Source organism: Dendrobates tinctorius, unplaced genomic scaffold (assembly GCF_039654945.1).
Source record: "Dendrobates tinctorius isolate UK_male_01 unplaced genomic scaffold, ASM3965494v1 ptg000007l, whole genome shotgun sequence".
Taxonomy (NCBI): Eukaryota; Metazoa; Chordata; class Amphibia; order Anura; family Dendrobatidae; genus Dendrobates; species Dendrobates tinctorius.
This window is the reverse complement of record NW_027361675.1, coordinates 51,537,573-51,555,082: the sequence shown is the minus strand read 5'-3', so window position 1 is coordinate 51,555,082 and position 17,510 is coordinate 51,537,573. Positions and strand designations below refer to the sequence as shown.

The following is a 17,510-nucleotide window of genomic DNA, read 5'->3' as shown; positions in this document are numbered from 1 at the left end:
GAAATCCTCATTTGAATTGATATGCAAATGAGGCTAAAGAGCTATATGTACATCTGAAGCCTTTGTCACACCAGCTCTACTCCCTATCCTCCTTCTGCTTTACTAACAGTATCTTTGCTATGTGGCGTCAGGCAAAGGCGCTGTGGTTCAAGAAGGAGGAGGTGGCCCTTGGTGGAGAATACCACTCGAGTGACAGAATCTTCAGATCTACAAATGACTCTAATGCCTCATTTGCACATCAATTCAAACACTGATTATTTCTCAGTGACAGAGAAAGGGGCTGGCCATGTTAGTAAAGGTACTGCTGGACTTGTCTTTGAATGAGCTACACATACATATAAATAGTGTGGCGGGTGAAATCCTGCTGACAGATTCTCTTAAAGAATTAAGTGTAATTTATTAACAAAAGCAAGAAAAGTACCATAGGCCAGGGACCAAACATATTGCTAGTTGTTATTTTTACAATACGTGCTTGTCTTAAAGGACACTGGGTCTGGACCCAACAGATGTCCAGAGAGAGGTGCTGTTAATAGTAGTCCTTTCACTGTGGCTCTACCTAATATCCTATTCCTTTTGACAGGGGCCAATCGCCAATGCACATTTTAGGGCAGTACGGGAAGGAGAATGCTGCTGCTATCTTTGAACTCTTCCTGGAATGTATGCCAGAATACCCACTTGATAAACCAGATTCAGAGGGAAACACAGGTAATTACTTTTTTCTCTATCGCTTCATTGGGGGACACAGGAACCATGGATGTATGCTGCTGCCACTAGGAGGATGACACTATGCACAAAAAAAGTTAGCTCCTCCTCTGCAGTATACACCCCATCAAATGGCACTAGGTTAATCCGTTTTAGCCTAGTGTCAGTAGGAGGTAGACATGGGTCTTTCATTAGGCCCATATCTACCTTGGTTTTCGCCGTTTTCCAGTAACGTCTCTTCTTTTTCAGGTGGATCTTCTCTCCTATCTCTGGAGGGATACAGTGTGTACAGTCACAACTGTACTCCCACGTAGAGAATGAGTATGGTGTGTACTGCCACCCCATATCCTCATATGTCTAGATGGCAGGACCCCAGACCCTAACAGAGGAGTGTTTAGGTGATCCGGATTTGGTCTTGGCCCCCATCTCCAATCCACTCGCCCATCAGAGCCTGTCAGACCCACTACACAGGAGCCCCTTACTGCCCCGGGGGAGAGCGGTGCCCCTATTCCAGTGTGGGCTTCCTCTCTGTCATTCTGTGGCGGACCTCGCCAAGGTGTTGCAGACCCTCGTGGTCCGTTGTTGACAGGTTGCCTCTTCCGGCCTCGGGTTGCAGGACTCACCTGCTGTGCCTAGCAACATAGGCCGTAAGAGATCCAGGCAGACGCGTCATTCCAGGTCCTCTTCCCGCTCCATCTCTCCCCTCGGCCTCTCCCGGCGGTCTGGCTCTTCCCGATCCTCCTCTCCCGAGTCAGGCAAGGTGATTTCGGATGCAGAGGATGACTTGGACCTGGATTCCAACCAGGCCTCTAATGAGAGTCATGGTCCAGGACCTCATTGTGGCAGTCAACCAGACCTTTAGCATTAAGGATACCTCTACGGAACCCGCAAAACAGGCGGTTTCATGTAGACGGACGAAACCAGCTCCCGAGGTCTTTGCCCCACATAGAGAATTTGAGGAGGTACTTGCCAGGGAAAGGGAGAACCCGACCAGACATTTCCTATATCCCTTTGCCCCGAGCTCACTGCGAACTGGACTGTTTCTCCAACTGTGGACCCTCCAGTTTCCGGACTGTCCACCAACACTCTCCTCCTGCTCACAAATGGAGCATCCCTCAAGGACTCCAATGATAGGATCATAGAATCTTTTCCAAAGTCTGCCTTTGAAGCGGCCGCTTCTACATTGTGCCCGGCCTTTGCCTCTACCTGGATGTCAAAATCCATAGCTGCATGGGTCAAATGGCTCCGTCAGGTCATTCTGCAGGAGGATTTGGCTGACCTTGGCGACCCAGATTTCTCATGAAAGGAAGTACATGGTATCTACCTCCCTGGATGCCGCTTCATGCGCCGCTCAGGCGTCCAGCAATATTGTGGCCATCCGACGAACTGTTTGGCTTAAGGCATGGCAGGCTGACTTATCTTCAAAAAAGTCCCTTACCAACTTGCCTTTACAGGGTTCCCATTTGTTTGGCTACAAGTTAGACCAAATTATTAAGGAGGCCACCAGAGGGATGAGCTCCCTCCTTCCTCAGTCCAAACCTCGCCAGCCCCCACTGAAGCGTCAGTTTCGGTCCTTTTAGCCTTTCACCGTTTCCCTGCGACTGAGGATTTTTCCCACCAACAGAGGCCACAGGCTCGCCAGGATAGGAAAAGGGCTTCCTTTAAACCCACTCCCTCCTGGCGTCCCCATAACGCGCAGGGTAGGTCAGCCAGGCCTAGACATGGCAGATCTTCCTCAGCATGACTCGTATCAAGATCCCAGGGAAACTTCCATGCTGGGCGGCCATCTCCAGTTTTTCAGAGACGTTTGGCTCTCCTCGGATGAGGACGCATGGATCAGGGAGGTGGTATCCTCCAGATACACAATAGATTTCGTTTCAAGGCCCCAAGATCGATTTGTCGAATACCGTCTTCCAAGAGATGCTTCTCTGGTTCCGGGTTTCTTTGTGTCCATTGCATCTCTTTTCAGTTAAGGGGTCATTGTTCCTGTCCCAGACAGGGAAAGTTTCACAGGATTTTATTCAAACCTATTTGTGGTGCCGAAAAAGGATGCTGCGGTTCGATCCATCCTGGATTTAAAGTTACTGAACAAGAGGGGATCCGACTGCAATATTTCAGGATGGAGTCCCTTATTGCTTCCATGGAGGCGAAGGAGTTCCTGTGCTTCATAGACATCCAGGACGCCTACCTTCATGTCCCTATCTTCTCATGTCATCTGAGATTCCTGCGTTTTGCAGTGCAGCAGGACCATTTTCAGTTTGTCGCTCTGCCGTTCGGGCTCGCAACCGCTCCCAGGGTTTTTACCAAAATCATTGGCAGCGTCAATGGCCATTCTGCAGACTAGGGGTCTATTGCTCATCCCATACCTCGACGACATCCTCATCAAGGCTCCGTTTTTTCTCAGGCCCAGGAAAGGCTGGCTATTCCCGACACCCTGTCCCGTTTCGGATGGCTAGTCAACAGGGCAAAGTCTTGCCTTGTTCCAACTCAGCGCCTCATTTTTCCAGACATGCTGTTCAACACCTCCCAAACAAGAGTGTTTCTTCCCAAAGAGAAGAGAGCAATCCTCCAACAGGGAGTTCGCTCTCTGCAGGGCCCTCGACTTCCATATTTCCGCTCAGCCATGACTGTTCTGGAAAGGATGGTGGCAGTGTCGGAAGCAATTCCTTTTGCACAATTCCAATCAAGACCTCTTCAACAGGCTATCCTATCTCAGTGGAACAGGTCTATTCTTTGGATCTCCTGATTCGGCTCTCGTCCCGAGTCAAACGATCTCTCAATTTGTGGCCGTCATCCCCTCTCATCTTCCAGGGCCAGTCTTTTCTTCCCATTCACTGGCAGGTGGTGATGACGGACGTCAGCCTTTCTTAGCCGGGGTGCGGACTTTCGCCACCTGACTGTCCAGGGACGTTGGTCGGCAGAGGAATCCTCTCTGCCGATCAACATCCTCGAGATAAGGGCCATACTTCTGTCCTTCCGTCACTAGGAAAGGCTTCTCAAGGGTCTTCCAATCCAAGTTCAGACAATGCCACAGCGGGGGCATGTGTCAATCGCCAGGGAGGGACTCGGAGCCCCTTGGCGATGGGCGAGGTATCCCAAGATTTTCCTCTGGGCATATCCTCGGCGTGGACATTTGGGCCTGCTGACTTTGTCAGCCGCGAGGGTCTTGCGGCGGGAGAGTGGTCCCTGCATCAGGAAGTCTTCCATCGGATTTGACTTCGATGGGGAACTCCAAATATGGACCTCATGATGTCCCGGCTGAACAGGAAGGTTCCACAGTTCGTTTCCAGGTTCCGCGATCCTCTTGCGGTGGACCTCATCAAACTGCGATTCCCTGGTCGCAGTTTGTTCTCCCCTTTCCCTTCTTCCTAGGCTGTGGAAGATCAAGGCGGAAGGGGTGCCAGTTATTCTGATTGCACGGGATTGGCCCAGAAGGTCTTTGTTCGCAGAGATCATCAATCTTCTCACGAATGCCCCCTGGAGGCTCCCAGACAGACTGGATCTTCTGTCCCAAGGACCGATGTGCCACCAGAATTCTCCGTCGCTCAATTTAAGTGTGGCTGTTGAAACCGTAGTTCTGAGTGCGTCCAGGTTTTCAGATCGAGTGATTCGCACCATGATCCAGACTAGGAAGCCATAGTCTCCCAGGGTCTATTATTGGACTTGGAAAGCCTATTTTTCAGCTGGTATGAGTCTAATCATACCCTGCCTATGTCCTTTTCTCTTCCTTCCACCTTGGCTTTTCTCCAGGCGGGACTTGACGCTGGTTTTGCTCTTCGCTAAAGGGCCAGGTGTCAGCACTTTCTATTCTTTTCCAGAAAAATGTATCCTCCCGTTCTCAGGACAGAACTTTTCTCCAAGGGGTAGCGCATGCGGCTCCCCTGTATCGGACACCTGCGGACCCCTGGGACCTCAATGTAGTCCTGGAGGCCCTTAGGAGTTCTCCCATTAAACGTCTGACGTCTCTGTCCTTTTGTCTTGGAAGGTGGCGTTTCTTGTGGCCATTACCACAGGCGTGTCTCGGAATTGGCGGCTCTTTCCTGTCGCCCTCCTTTCTTGGTTCTTCATCAGGACAAGGTGGTTTTGCGGCCTCTACCTTCCTTCCTTCCCAAGGTGGTGTCCATTTTTCACCAAAATGAGGATATTGTCCTCCCTTCCTTTTGTCCTGCTTCGACTCATCCTCTGGAGCGTTTACTGAACAGGTTAGACCTGGTCAGGGCAGTGTGGGTCTATCTGGCAAGGACCGCCCCCTTTAGGAAGACGGACTCTTTTTGTCATTCCAGAAGGTGTGCGAAGAAGCCTGTTGGCCTCCAAGGCTACGATTACTCGCTGGATCAGAATGGCAATTTTGGAGGTTTACCGGGTAAAGAACAGAGTGCCCCTCTCCGGGAATTAAGGCACACTGTACCCGGGCAGTGGGAGCCTCCTGGGCGATACACCATAGGATATCTGCCCTACAACTTTTGTAAAGCATAAACCTGATCTTCCATTCACATGTTCACTAAATTTTATAAGATCCATACCTACGCTTCGGCGGATGCCAGTCTAGGTAGAAGGATCTTGCAGGTGGCAGTGGTGAGTTTTTCGACTCGAATGGAGTTTTCTGCTGTTCCCTCCCCAGGGACTGCTTTGGGACGTGCCATGGTTCCTGTGTTCTGCAATGAAGCGATAGAGAAAACAGGATTTTTTTCTGCTTACCTTTAAAATCTGTTTCTCAGAGCCTTCATTGGGGGACACAGCACCCTCCCTTATTTATTAGCTCTTTTTACTGTGTTATATGTTACAGTTTGAGTTTTAAAAGAGCCAAAGAGTGGTCGTAAATGGCTGCACATCCAGTTGGAAGAATGTCTCAAGTGGGGTACCACAGGGCTCTGTCCTGGGCCCTGTATTGTTCAACATCTTTATCAACGATTTAGATGAAGGAATTGAGGGTAAACTGATTAAATTTGCTGATGACACAAAGCTAGGAGGGATAGCTAATACTAGAGAAGAGAGAGAGAGAGGATTCAAAAAGATATAAATAAACTGGAGAAGTGGGCAGCAACTAACAGAATGGTTTTAAACAGGGAGAAATGCAAAGTACTACATCTGGGCAATAAAAATGAAGAAAGCATATATAGAATGGGAGGAATATGGCTAAGTGACAGCACATGTGAAAAAGACTTGGGTATACTAATAGATCACAGACTGAATATGAGTCAACAGTGTGATGCAGCAGCAAAAAAGGCAAATGCAATTCTAGGATGTATTAACAGAAGCATACAGTCTAGATCACGTGAAGTCATTATTTCCCTCTACTCCTCTTTGGTCAGACCTCATCTGGAATATTGTGTCCAGTTTTGGGCACCACATTTTAAAAAAGGCATCAACAAACTGGAGCAAGCTCAGAAAAGAGCGACCAGAATGGTGACCGGTCTGCAATCCCTGTCTTATGAGGAAAGGTTGCAGGATTTGGGCATGTTTAGTTTGCAAAAGAGAAGACTGAGAGGAGACTTAATAGCTGTCTACAAATATCTAAAGGGCTGTCACATTGTAGAAGGATCAACTTTATTCTCATTTGCACAAAGAAAGACTAGAAGCAATGGGATGAAACTGAATGGGAGGAGACACAGATTAGATATTAGAAAAAACTTTTTGACAGTTAGAGTGATCAATGAGTGGAACAAGCTGCCACGAGAAGTGGTGAGTTCTCCTTCAATGGAAGTCTTCAAAGAGAGGCTGGACAGACATCTGACTGGGATGATTTAGCGAATCCTGCTTTGAGCAGGCGGTTGGACCAGATGGCCCAGGAGGTCCCTTCCAACTCTACGATTCTATGATTCTATGTTTTGTATCTCTCAATCATGTTTCTCCTACTGCTTTTTCAATAACTGGTTAACCTAGTGGCAGTTGGTGGGGTATATACTGCAGAGGAAGAGCTAACTTTTTTGTGCATATTGTCAGCCTCCTAGTGGCAGCAGCATACACCCATGGTTCCTGTGTCCCCCAATGGAGGCTGTGAGAAACAGAATTTACAGTAAGCAACCAAAAATCCTGTTTTACTGACCATTAGTGTCGGTAGTCTCCTAATATTCGTGTTTTAGTGTGTAGTATTTGTTACATTCATTATGCTTTCATTATTTAATAATAGTTTTATGCCTATACTTTGCTAACCAGTAGTTTATTTAGATTGTGGTAGAATTTGCAACAACAAACTAAATTGATAATCTGAGATGTTTCAAAAATCTAACAGGTTGAAATCTGTTAAAATAACAAAAATACAAAATCATTATTTAATGCCTTGTTCTCCCATGACCCCCAATGGTCCCACCGTGATGACGACGTGTTTTATCATTCAGATGGGCTTGCAGCTAATCACTGGTTGGCTGCAGCTGCACATGGATGATGGAGGTGACCTAATCGTTGTCTGAGCAGTAGCACAGGAGGGATTGGATACGTCAGTGATGGTCTAGAGAATTTTCAGATGTTAGCCCAGTCGTGGAATATCTCTTAAGGGAAAGGTTTGTTTTGATGTGTTTCACTAGCTGACACAGCTTTTAGCCAGTTCCTGGCAGATCATGCTGGTAGTCGTAGTTTTAAAGCGGCTGGCGTGCCACAGATAGTTGACTTTGTACATAATTCATCATTGTGAGCAGGTAAGTTGACAAAACTATGCTCAGACTACCTATTGTAATATCCCTATCTGTCACCCATGTACCCCAATCGATATCCAACAGATTGAGCTTTGGCGCAAACACCATACATGTTGAGCTCCAATTTGAAATCAAGAATAAGTGGGTAAGAATGTTGGTTTCCAGGAATATTAATAGAAAATATATATTGAAGGGGTTGTCCACTACCTTAAGAATGTAGTCTCGCTTGTACAGTAAAAATTACACATACTCCACTCCCACACCGGCGTCATTCCAGCAATATTGGTGCCAGGTTTATTCGGATTCGCAGTACATTGACTGCAGGGCTCACTTGGCATATCAATCAGGAGCCATCTTTAGGCTGCTGCGCTCTCACGTCTTCTACTTGTCCAATTTTCATCTGTAGGAAGTTAGAGAGCAGCAGCCCAATAGAAGCTGCTGATTTGCTGCAGGACTCACGTGATATCATTGTGGGCGAGTTTCTTCTCAGACATTGTTGAAACGGTGTCGGTGTGGGAGGTAAGCAGTTCCTTTTTATTCTAAAAGGTGGTGTACTTTATTTTAAAAGGCTTTGTGGACAACCCCTTTAAGTTCTAATCAGCTCTATAAAGATTAACCTATTAATATTCAATGGAAATATATTTTATCTGCTATAATTTCCAAGTAATAATACCTCAAAATGTACTTTTAGGAAAAGGTGTTTTCAGGTTTGCTTATTATTATTATTATTATTTTTATTATTATTACATGATGGCCTTGCCATTTTTTTTTCTAGTTCTTCTATTGGCGTACATGAAAGGAAATGCCAACCTCTGCCGCGCCATTGTGAAGGCTGGTGCCAGACTGGGAGTGAACAACAACCAAGGGATCAACATATTTAATTATCAAGTAGCTACTAAACAGCTTCTGTTTCGCCTTTTAGGCAAGTTATACTAGTACTCAAAGGAATACTATTAGTTTAGACTTGTGCTCCATTTTTCATACATTTACCTAAGTATCTTTTTTTCTTTTCCCAGATATGTTAACTCAGGAACCTCCATGGTGCGATGGTTCCAATTGCTATGAGTGTGCGGCCAAGTTTGGTGTTACAACACGCAAGCACCACTGGTAAGATGCATCACTTTTCGAACATCAAGATAGCACAAATTCTCTTTAAGCCTTTAACCCCTTACCTACAATTGACGTAATATTCCATCCATGTGACCATGGACCTAATTACCATGGACGGAATATTACGTCATGCCCTTTAATGCGACATTGCGACTTAAGTCGCGGTGATCGCATTAAAATGCCGATGCCATCTTACCTCAGGATAGATGGCCTCGGCATCCCGGGCAGTCTCCGCCCTGGCCCGCCCCTCTCTGAGCTGTGATTGGCTGTTCAATTCAGAACAACCAATCACAGCAATTCTCTTTGTTTCAGCCAATCAGATTGGCTGAAATAACAGGAATCTAGGCTAGGATCGAGTACCGATGTACTCGATCCTAGGACCGGTGCCTGGCAACGCCAGGCACCGGAGAAAAGCCCCCAGATTGGCGCGATCGCCGATCTAATCGATCGCGCCAATCGCAGCGCACAGCGGCACAATATCGCCGCTGTGCCCTGCCGGTACCGGCCCGGATCGGTGCTGTAATAGCACCGATCCTAGGCCGGAGCCTAGGACAGGCCCAGCAGGGCCTGCAGGAAGTGGTTGGCGCGATCGATTAGATCGGCGATCGCGCCAGCCACAGGGCACAGCTGCGGTCACCATGTGACCGCTCTGTGCCCTGCTGATGACCTGGCCATGACCTGCCTAGGAATCGGAGCTGTGAGCTCCGATCCTAGGCAGTTACCATGGTCACCAGGCAGATCAGGGATTGGTGGGATTGATGTAATCATTCGATCCCACCAATGACAGGTCACAGCAGCGATGTGACCGCTCTGTGACCTGCCCCTGACCTGCCTCTGACCTGTCTAACCTGTCTGCAGGGGTCCTCACTCTAGCTGAGGATTCCTGCAGAGAGGTCGGACGCAGCAAGAGCTCCTGTGCTGGGTATTGTGGTGCCACAGCTTGTAGCATCACAATCCCTGCAGAAGAAAGAAGAAGAAGAAAGAAAACTACAACTGTAAGTGTTAATTGATCCTTGATCCCCTGCCCAATCTATCTTTACCCCCCCACCTATCTTCATAGACCCCCATCCCCCGTCCAACCCCCCTTTTACCCCCCCTCACCCCCTCCACCCCCCCTTTTGCGCCGCCTCCGTGTGCAGCCGCCAAGCGTTGATCGGTGACGCAGTTCACCGATCAACACTTGTGCTCGCTTTTTTTTTACTCCGCACACATCTCGTTTTTCATTTTTTTTCTCCCCCCCCCCCCCCCCTTGTGCCACCTAACTACAACCCTAACTGACCAATGCCCAATCTCTCTTCATCCACCCCAATCCCCCCATCCCCCTTCCCCCTATTTTTACCCCCTCCACCCCACTTTTGCGCCACCTCCGTGCGCAGCCACCGAGCGTTGATCCAGCGGTGACGCAGTTCACCGATCAACACTTGTGCTCGCTTTTTTCCTTCGCACACACATCCTGTTTTTCATTTTCCCCCCCCCCCTTGTGTCACCTAACTACAACCTTAACTGACCCCTGCCCAATCTCTCTTCATCCACCCCAATCCCCCCATCCCCCACCCCCCTCCACCCCACTTTTGCGCCACCTGCCTGCCGTTTAAATTTTTTTCTCCCCTTTTTGTGCCACCTAACTACAACCCTAACTGTTGATCCCTGTCCGATCTCTATTCATCCACCCCAATCCCCCCAGCCCCCTCTTTTTACCCCCCTTTGTGCCGTTTCCGTGTGCACATTTAGCAGCCGCTGAATTTTGATAAGTGACGCAATTCACTTATAAAAGTTCGTGCCGGCTGTTTTCCATTTTTCTTTTTCACTCCCCCCCCCTTTGAGCCACCCCTGTGCACACATCCAGCAGCCACTAAATTTTGGTAAGTGACGCCGTTCACTTACCATATCTAGGTCCTGCTGTTTTAGACTTATTTTTCCACATTTCCTTTTAGCTTTTTCTTACAGGATAGTGTGCACCAATCACTAGCCTCCCACCACATACACAGTTATAAATAAAGTACACCCAAGCACCATATTTACACAAAAAAATGTCCCGCCCATCACGTTCCTCCCAACAGCGCTATTCAATGGAGGAGGCATATTCTTACCTTGCCTCCGACACTGATAACGAGGATGTCGATCCGACTTTTCTTTATTTTTCGGATTCTTCATCCTCTTCTTCTTCCTCTTCCCCCTCCTCATCTTCCTCCTCGGGTCCTGCGGAACCGCCACGCAGACGCTCCAGGACAGAAGATGAGGCAGCGCCCACCATGCCCGCAGCTGATTCAGCAAACCCTGTGTGGACCTCGCCCCCCGAAAATTACGAGCCACTGATTCCTGATTTTGTGGCAGAATCAGGAATCAAGTTTGACACCACCGGCCTCACAGAAATTGACTTTTTCAAAGTCTTTTTCTCTGAGGATTTTGTTAACCACATGGTGGAGCAAACTTATTTGTACGCTCGGCAATTTTTGGAGCAAAACCCGCTTTCATCCTATACTAACTGGTCTCCTGTGGACGCAGTTGAAATGACGAAGTTTTGGGGCCTGGTCCTCCACATGGGTATCCTGAAGAAGCCTGAAATTTCGCAATATTGGAGTGTTGATATTTTATACAACACTCCAGTGTTCCGAATGGTCATGGTCCGGGCGCGTTTTCAGGCCATCCTCAAGTTTCTGCATTATAACGATAATGCACAGTGTCTCGCACGAGATGACCCCAACTTTGACCGTCTGTTCAAAGTTCGGCCGGTCATCAAACACTTCAACAAAAAGTTTGCTGAAGTGTACGTGCTCCAAAGGAACATCTGCGTGGACGAGTCCTTGGTTCATTTTAAGGGCAGGCTCGGATTCCGTCAATACCTGCCCAGTAAGAGGGCCAGGTACGGAATCAAACTCTATAAGCTGTGTGAGAGTACCTCAGGGTACACCCACAGGTTTAGAGTGTACGAAGGAAAGGACACCAGGATTGAACCCCCCTGAGTGTCCTCCTGACCTGGGAGTGAGTGGGAAAATTGTGTGGGATTTGGTGCACCCACTGCTGGATAAAGGTTATCACCTCTACACTGATAACTTTTATACCAGTGTCCCACTCTACAAAGCCCTCTTTGCGCGAGGTACCGCAGCTTGCGGTACTGTCCGCAAAAATCAGAGAGGCCTCCCGAAGACGCTACTTGGGCAGATGCTCCGAAAAGGTGAGAGCAGGGCCCAATGTAGCGACCACCTGCTGGTGGTCAAGTACAAGGACAAGAGGGATGTCTTTCTCTTGACCACCATACACGGTGATGGCAGCGCCCTCAGCACTGTACGGGGTACCTCGGCACAGGTCAGCAAACCTGAATGTGTGCTGGGGTACAATAAAAACATGGGGGGCGTTGATCGCTCCGATCAATATCTCCAACCGTACAATGCTTTGAGAAAGGCCAAGGCGTGGTACAAAAAGCTGGTCGTGCACATCGTCCAATTGGCAATGCTCAACGCATTCCTATTGTCACAATGTGCATGCCCCAGCGATACGTCGTACCTTCAATTTCAGGAGGTAGTGGTTAAGGCCCTGATGTTTGGCACTCTGGAAGGAGCGGGCCCCAGAACTTCCGGAACTGAAGGTGCTCGTATTGTACCAGGTCAGCATTTCCCGGGGGAGGTCCCGCAAACTGGAAAAAGAGGTAAATCGCAAAAAAGGTGCCGAGTGTGTTACAAAAACGGAATACGCAAGGACACCATTTATCAATGCGACACCTGCCCCGAAAAACCTGGCCTGTGTATTAAGGATTGCTTCAAATTGTACCACACCTCAATGCACTACTACATTTCGTTACCGGAAACATTAGATTAGTTGGGGCACATCTAGATAAGTTCCTTGGGGGTCTAGTTTCCAAATCAATGTCACTTGTGGTTTTTTTTTACTGTTTAGGCACATCAGGGGCTCTGCAAATGGAAAATGACGCCCGCAGACCATTCCATCTAAGTCTGCATTTCAAAACGTCACTCCCTTCCGACCCTGCCGTGTGCCTAAACCGTTTTTTCCCACATATGGGGTACCAGCGTACTCAGGACAAATTGGACAACAACTTTTGGGGTCCAATTTCTCCTGTTACGCTTGGGAAAATTGAAAATTGGGGACTAAATGATCATTTTTGTGGGCACAAAATAGGATTTTTTATTTTCACGCCTGGGCAGTGTAAACTTTAGTGAAACACTTGGGGGTTCAAAGTTCTCACCACATATCTAGATAAGTTCCTTAGGGGGTCTAGTTTCCAAAATGGGGTCACTTGTGGGGGGTTTCTACTGTTTAACCACATCAGGGGCTCTGCAAACGGAACATGACGCCCGCAGACCATTCCATCAAAGTCTGCATTCCAAAGCGTCACTTCTTCCCTTCTGAGCCCCGACGTGTGCCCAAACAGTAGTTTTCCCCCATATATGGGGTACCAGCGTATTCAGGACAAATTGGAAAACAACTTTTGGGGTCCAATTTCTCCTGTTACGCTTGGGAAAATTAAAAATTGGGGACTAAACGATCATTTTTGTGGGCACAAAATAGGATTTATTATTTTCACGCCTGGGCAGTATAAACTTTAGTGAAACACTTGGGGGTTCAAAGTTCTCACCACATATCTAGATAAGTTCCTTAAGGAGTCTAGTTTCCAAAATGGGGTCACTTGTGGGGGGTTTCCACTGTTTGGGCACATTGGGGGCTCGTCAAACGCAACATGGCGTCCAATCTCAATTCCAGCCAATTTTAGGTTGAAAAAGTCAAGCGGCGCTGCCTCCCTTCCGAGCCCTGCCATGCGCCCAAACAGTGGTCCCCCCCACATATAGAGTATCAGCGTACTCAGGACAAATTGGACAACAACTTTTGGGGTCCAATTTCTCCTGCTACCTTTGGGAATATAAAAAATTGGGGACTAAACGATCATGTTTGTGGAAAAATTATGATTTTTTATTTTCACGCCCGGGCGTTATAAACTCCTGTGAAGCCCTAGGGGGTTCAAGGTGCTCACCACACATCTAGATAAGTTCCTTAGGGAGTCTAGTTTCCAAAATGGGGTCACTTGTGGGGGGTTTCCACTGTTTGGGCACATTGGGGGCTCGTCAAACGCAACATGGCGTCCAATCTCAATTCCAGCCAATTTTAGGTTGAAAAAGTCAAGCGGCGCTGCCTCCCTTCCGAGCCCTGCCGTGCGCCCAAACAGTGGTCCCCCCCACATATAGAGTATCGGCGTACTCAGGACAAATTGGACAACAACTTTTGGGGTCCAATTTCTCATGCTACCTTTGGGAAAATTAAAAAATTGTTGCTAACAGATCATTTTTGTGACTAAAAAGTTAAATGTTATTTTTTTCATTCCATGCTTCTTCTGCTCCTGTGAAGCACTTGAATGGTTAATAATCTTCTAGAATGTAGTTTTGAGTAGCTTGAGGGGTGAAGTTTTTAGAATGGTGTCACTTTTGGGTATTTTCTGCCATATAGACCCCTCAAAGTGACTTCAAATGTGAGGTGGTCCCTAAAAAAAATGGTTTTGTAAATTTTGTTGTAAAAATGAGAAATCGCTGGTCAACTTTTAACCCTTATAACTTCCTAACAAAAAAAAATTTTGTTTCCAAACTTGTGCTGATGTAAAGTAGACATGTGGGAAATGTTATTTATTAACTATTTTCTGTCATGTAACTCTCTGGTTTAAGGTCATAAAAATTCAAAGTTTGAAAATCGCAAAATATTCTAAATTTTCGCCATATTTCCGTTTTTTTCATAAATAAACGCAAGTTATAGCGAAGAAATTTTATCACTAAAGTGAAGTACAATATGTCACGAGAAAACAGTGTCAGAATCGCCTAGATCCGTTGAAGCGTTCCAGAGTTATGACCTCATAAAGGGACCGTGGTCAGAATTGTAAAAATTGGCCCGGTAGTTAACGTGCAAACCACCCTTGGTAGTGAAGGGGTTAAGGATGCTGCCCTTTTTCACTTTTGTTTTTTTTTTCTTCTCCCAAGAGCCATAATCTTTTTATTGTTATGTCAACATGGCCATACGAGGGATTAATATTTGGGGGACAAGTTGGAATTTTGATTGTCACCATTTTTTCTTTTATATATTTTTCTGAAAAAAACAGGAAAAAATTAAAAATTTTAAGTGCGATGAAATGGTAAAAAAAAATAAAATGCACATCGGTTTTTGTTTTATCTTTACAGTGTTCATTTTGCAGTAAAAATGAGCTGACAAAATTATTCTTCACTTCAGTACACACAGCAATACAAAACTATGTAGTTTTTTGTTACTTTAGTACTTTAGTGGCTTCAAAAAATGTTGAAGTTTGGAAAAAAAATGGTTTAAGTCACTTTTCTCTAAGACCCATAATTTCCACTGATGAACCAGGGCTTGTGTTTTGCGAGCTGAGATGTAGTTTTTATTGGCACCATTTTTTAAGGTACATATAATGTTTTAATTCCTTTTTTATTTCAAAAAATGGCAATTCTAGAGATTTCTATTTTTTTTCCTTTTTTAGCATTTGCCTTATGGGCTAAATACTAAATATTTTGATAGATCAGACTTTTATGGATGCAGCCATATTAAACGTTGTTTTATTTTTGAATTGTGGGAAAAATGGGAAGAAATTAATCAAACTTTTGTTTACTAAAATACTATTTATATGATTTATTTAAAAGTGTTATATTTTTAGATCTCTTTTCCTCTACAAAAAATTAAATTATTACTTGTAGAAGAAACACGTATCAGACACTGGCATGATTTAAGCCAGGTATATTTGATTCTGAAATACTGCGGCGTTTCGGAAAAAAACATACTTTTAAAAGCTGCTGAGGACTGTGCCACACTGGAGACTAGTTGGACAGGCGGGTATAGCCCGAGACATGTCACTCTAGGGCTAGTGAGCAAGGCGGGAGGCCGCCAGCCTGTGTCTGATACATGCTGCTCAGGGATTGGGCAGCATATCGGCTGTCAGGTTCACGTTAAGGCTAATCAGAACAACTCTAATCCCCACTGTATCATAATAATGAGGGGAAAAAAACGAAGAGATCACAAAAATATACTAAAAACAATAAATTCTAAAAACAATAAATTTTATTATGGTAGTTTAAAATACAAAACTGAAAAAAATTAAAAAAAAAACCCACAATGCTGTTCAAGGGACACTGAGCAAAAGGATGTATAACAAATATGATATCTATCATTCACCGATGTACTATGATATACTATTATGCCAATACAACATTGTATATCTCATTGTAAGTGCAAAACAACATGCAGTAAATACCTAAACCATTTATCAATTTGATTCACAGGCGCTTTCAGTATTCATGTAATACAAGCTAGATAACCATGTGGAAGAAAAGCATATACTGGCACATAAATATAATCATGGAATAGACACAGGTGTGACCGCTGTGATATAAGCACCACCAGAGATAAAACTAGATTAGAATATAAATATCAAGTGAATAGAAGGACATATTACCTGGTCAAAGACACATGTAGCTCAGTGTCCCCTCAATCCAACACAATGGGCAGCACTTTGAACACATTTTATAAGTGGTCATAAACTTGTAAATAACTCATGAAAGAATAAAGTTACGTTAAAACCAAGCACACCATTGTTTTTCTCAATAAGTTTGATGTGTCACATGACCCTCTTCCCATTGAAAAAAATAAAGTTGGATCCAAAATGGCCGACTTCAAAATGGCTGCCATGGTCACCACCCGTCTCAAAGTTTTCCCCATCCCATATACTAATGTGCCACAAACAGGAAGTTGATATCACCGATTCCCATTTTATTTAGGTGTATCCATATAAATGGCCCACACTGTACAATACCAATACACAGCCACTACCAGATATAAGCAATTAAGAGATTTTAAGTAGAACATTAAGCAAAACCGATTGCTGTGCTACTAAAACCTATTTGCTCTCCCATCATTAACATAATAATTTTTCTAAGTAATATCTGACTAGAATTTTCATGTTGTTGTTTTGTTTTTTTTTCTCTCTTTCTACAGTCGACATTGTGGACGACTCCTATGTCATAAGTGCTCAACAAAGGAGATTCCTATTATCAAGTTTGACTTGAATAAACCAGTGCGAGTTTGCAACATATGCTTTGATGTCTTGACTCTGGGTGGAGTGTCTTAGTACACTAAGCGGCATATTCTTGCCACATGAAGGACGGCAGCGTAAAAGGCTGTTGGGTAGAGCTGCAGGCGTTTGCACTTCATTACGGACAGAGGACCATATTATGATATATTCCAGTCTAAATAATTGATTGTACGTGTATAGGCTTTGCTTGATACTAAGTGGACTCCTTTTGAAGTCAAGGGAGAAATATGTACTAGTTTGGGAAGATACAACATTGATCTGGCTTCATGGTATGGTCTGAAGATCAATGCGTCACATCTACAGTAACTTGATCTTGGGAACTTTTCCAACTACCACTCATTTACATGATCTTAAAATAATGTCTTCTGCCTGTAAAATGTGTGCGGTGTGTCCCCCATAAGCTGTGGGTCAATATACAAGAGGAGCTTTTTTTTTTTTTTTTTGTAAAACAGGGTTTAGTTTTGAGGAAAGCCAATAAAATTGTGGCCTTAAAATAGAAGCTGTATAACCAACATTATAATGAAATCTTTCTAGCACCTTCCTCATTTAGTATGCCCATATCATAAACAACTGGTTTCAACATTATTACCAAGACCTCTATAATTTTGTCATTACCTTCCCTGATAATTTAATCGTACAATGTTTCTCATTTGTTCCTAATACCAAGTGCTCCATGTAATAGATTTAACACTAACATGTCATAAGAAAAAGATGTCGAGCCTAATCATTTGTTATACAAATTAAATATCCAAGCTACATTGACATGATGCGACTATTGTATTTGTTAACCAAAAAGTTTGCATATTCGTTGTTGGGTCTCGCAAAAAACAGGTCAGTTGATGACTGTCAGAAATGATAGCTCTGTTATATAGTCTCTAGTCTGAAAACATAGGATTGATATTATGTATTGTGATGCAGAGAAGGGTATGTGCAGATGATCAGTAGATGCTGTAGCATCCAACCCGCAGCGGCCA

General features: G+C 45.1%; 1 protein-coding gene across 2 annotated transcripts in view; it reads left to right on the top strand.

Annotated features, from left to right (window-relative positions):
• ANKFY1 (ankyrin repeat and FYVE domain containing 1) overlaps window positions 1–17,298 on the top strand; it is a 137,536-nt gene extending 120,238 nt beyond the window's left edge. For both annotated transcript variants that reach the window (XM_073574611.1, XM_073574621.1), the window contains exons 22-25: window positions 581–705; window positions 8,110–8,256; window positions 8,351–8,441; window positions 16,440–17,298. In XM_073574611.1, coding sequence (XP_073430712.1) covers window positions 581–705; window positions 8,110–8,256; window positions 8,351–8,441; window positions 16,440–16,572 — 496 coding nt within the window. In that variant the 3' untranslated portion in view covers window positions 16,573–17,298. The remainder of the gene's footprint in view (window positions 1–580; window positions 706–8,109; window positions 8,257–8,350; window positions 8,442–16,439) is intronic.
• The last annotated feature ends 212 nt before the right edge of the window (window positions 17,299–17,510 follow it).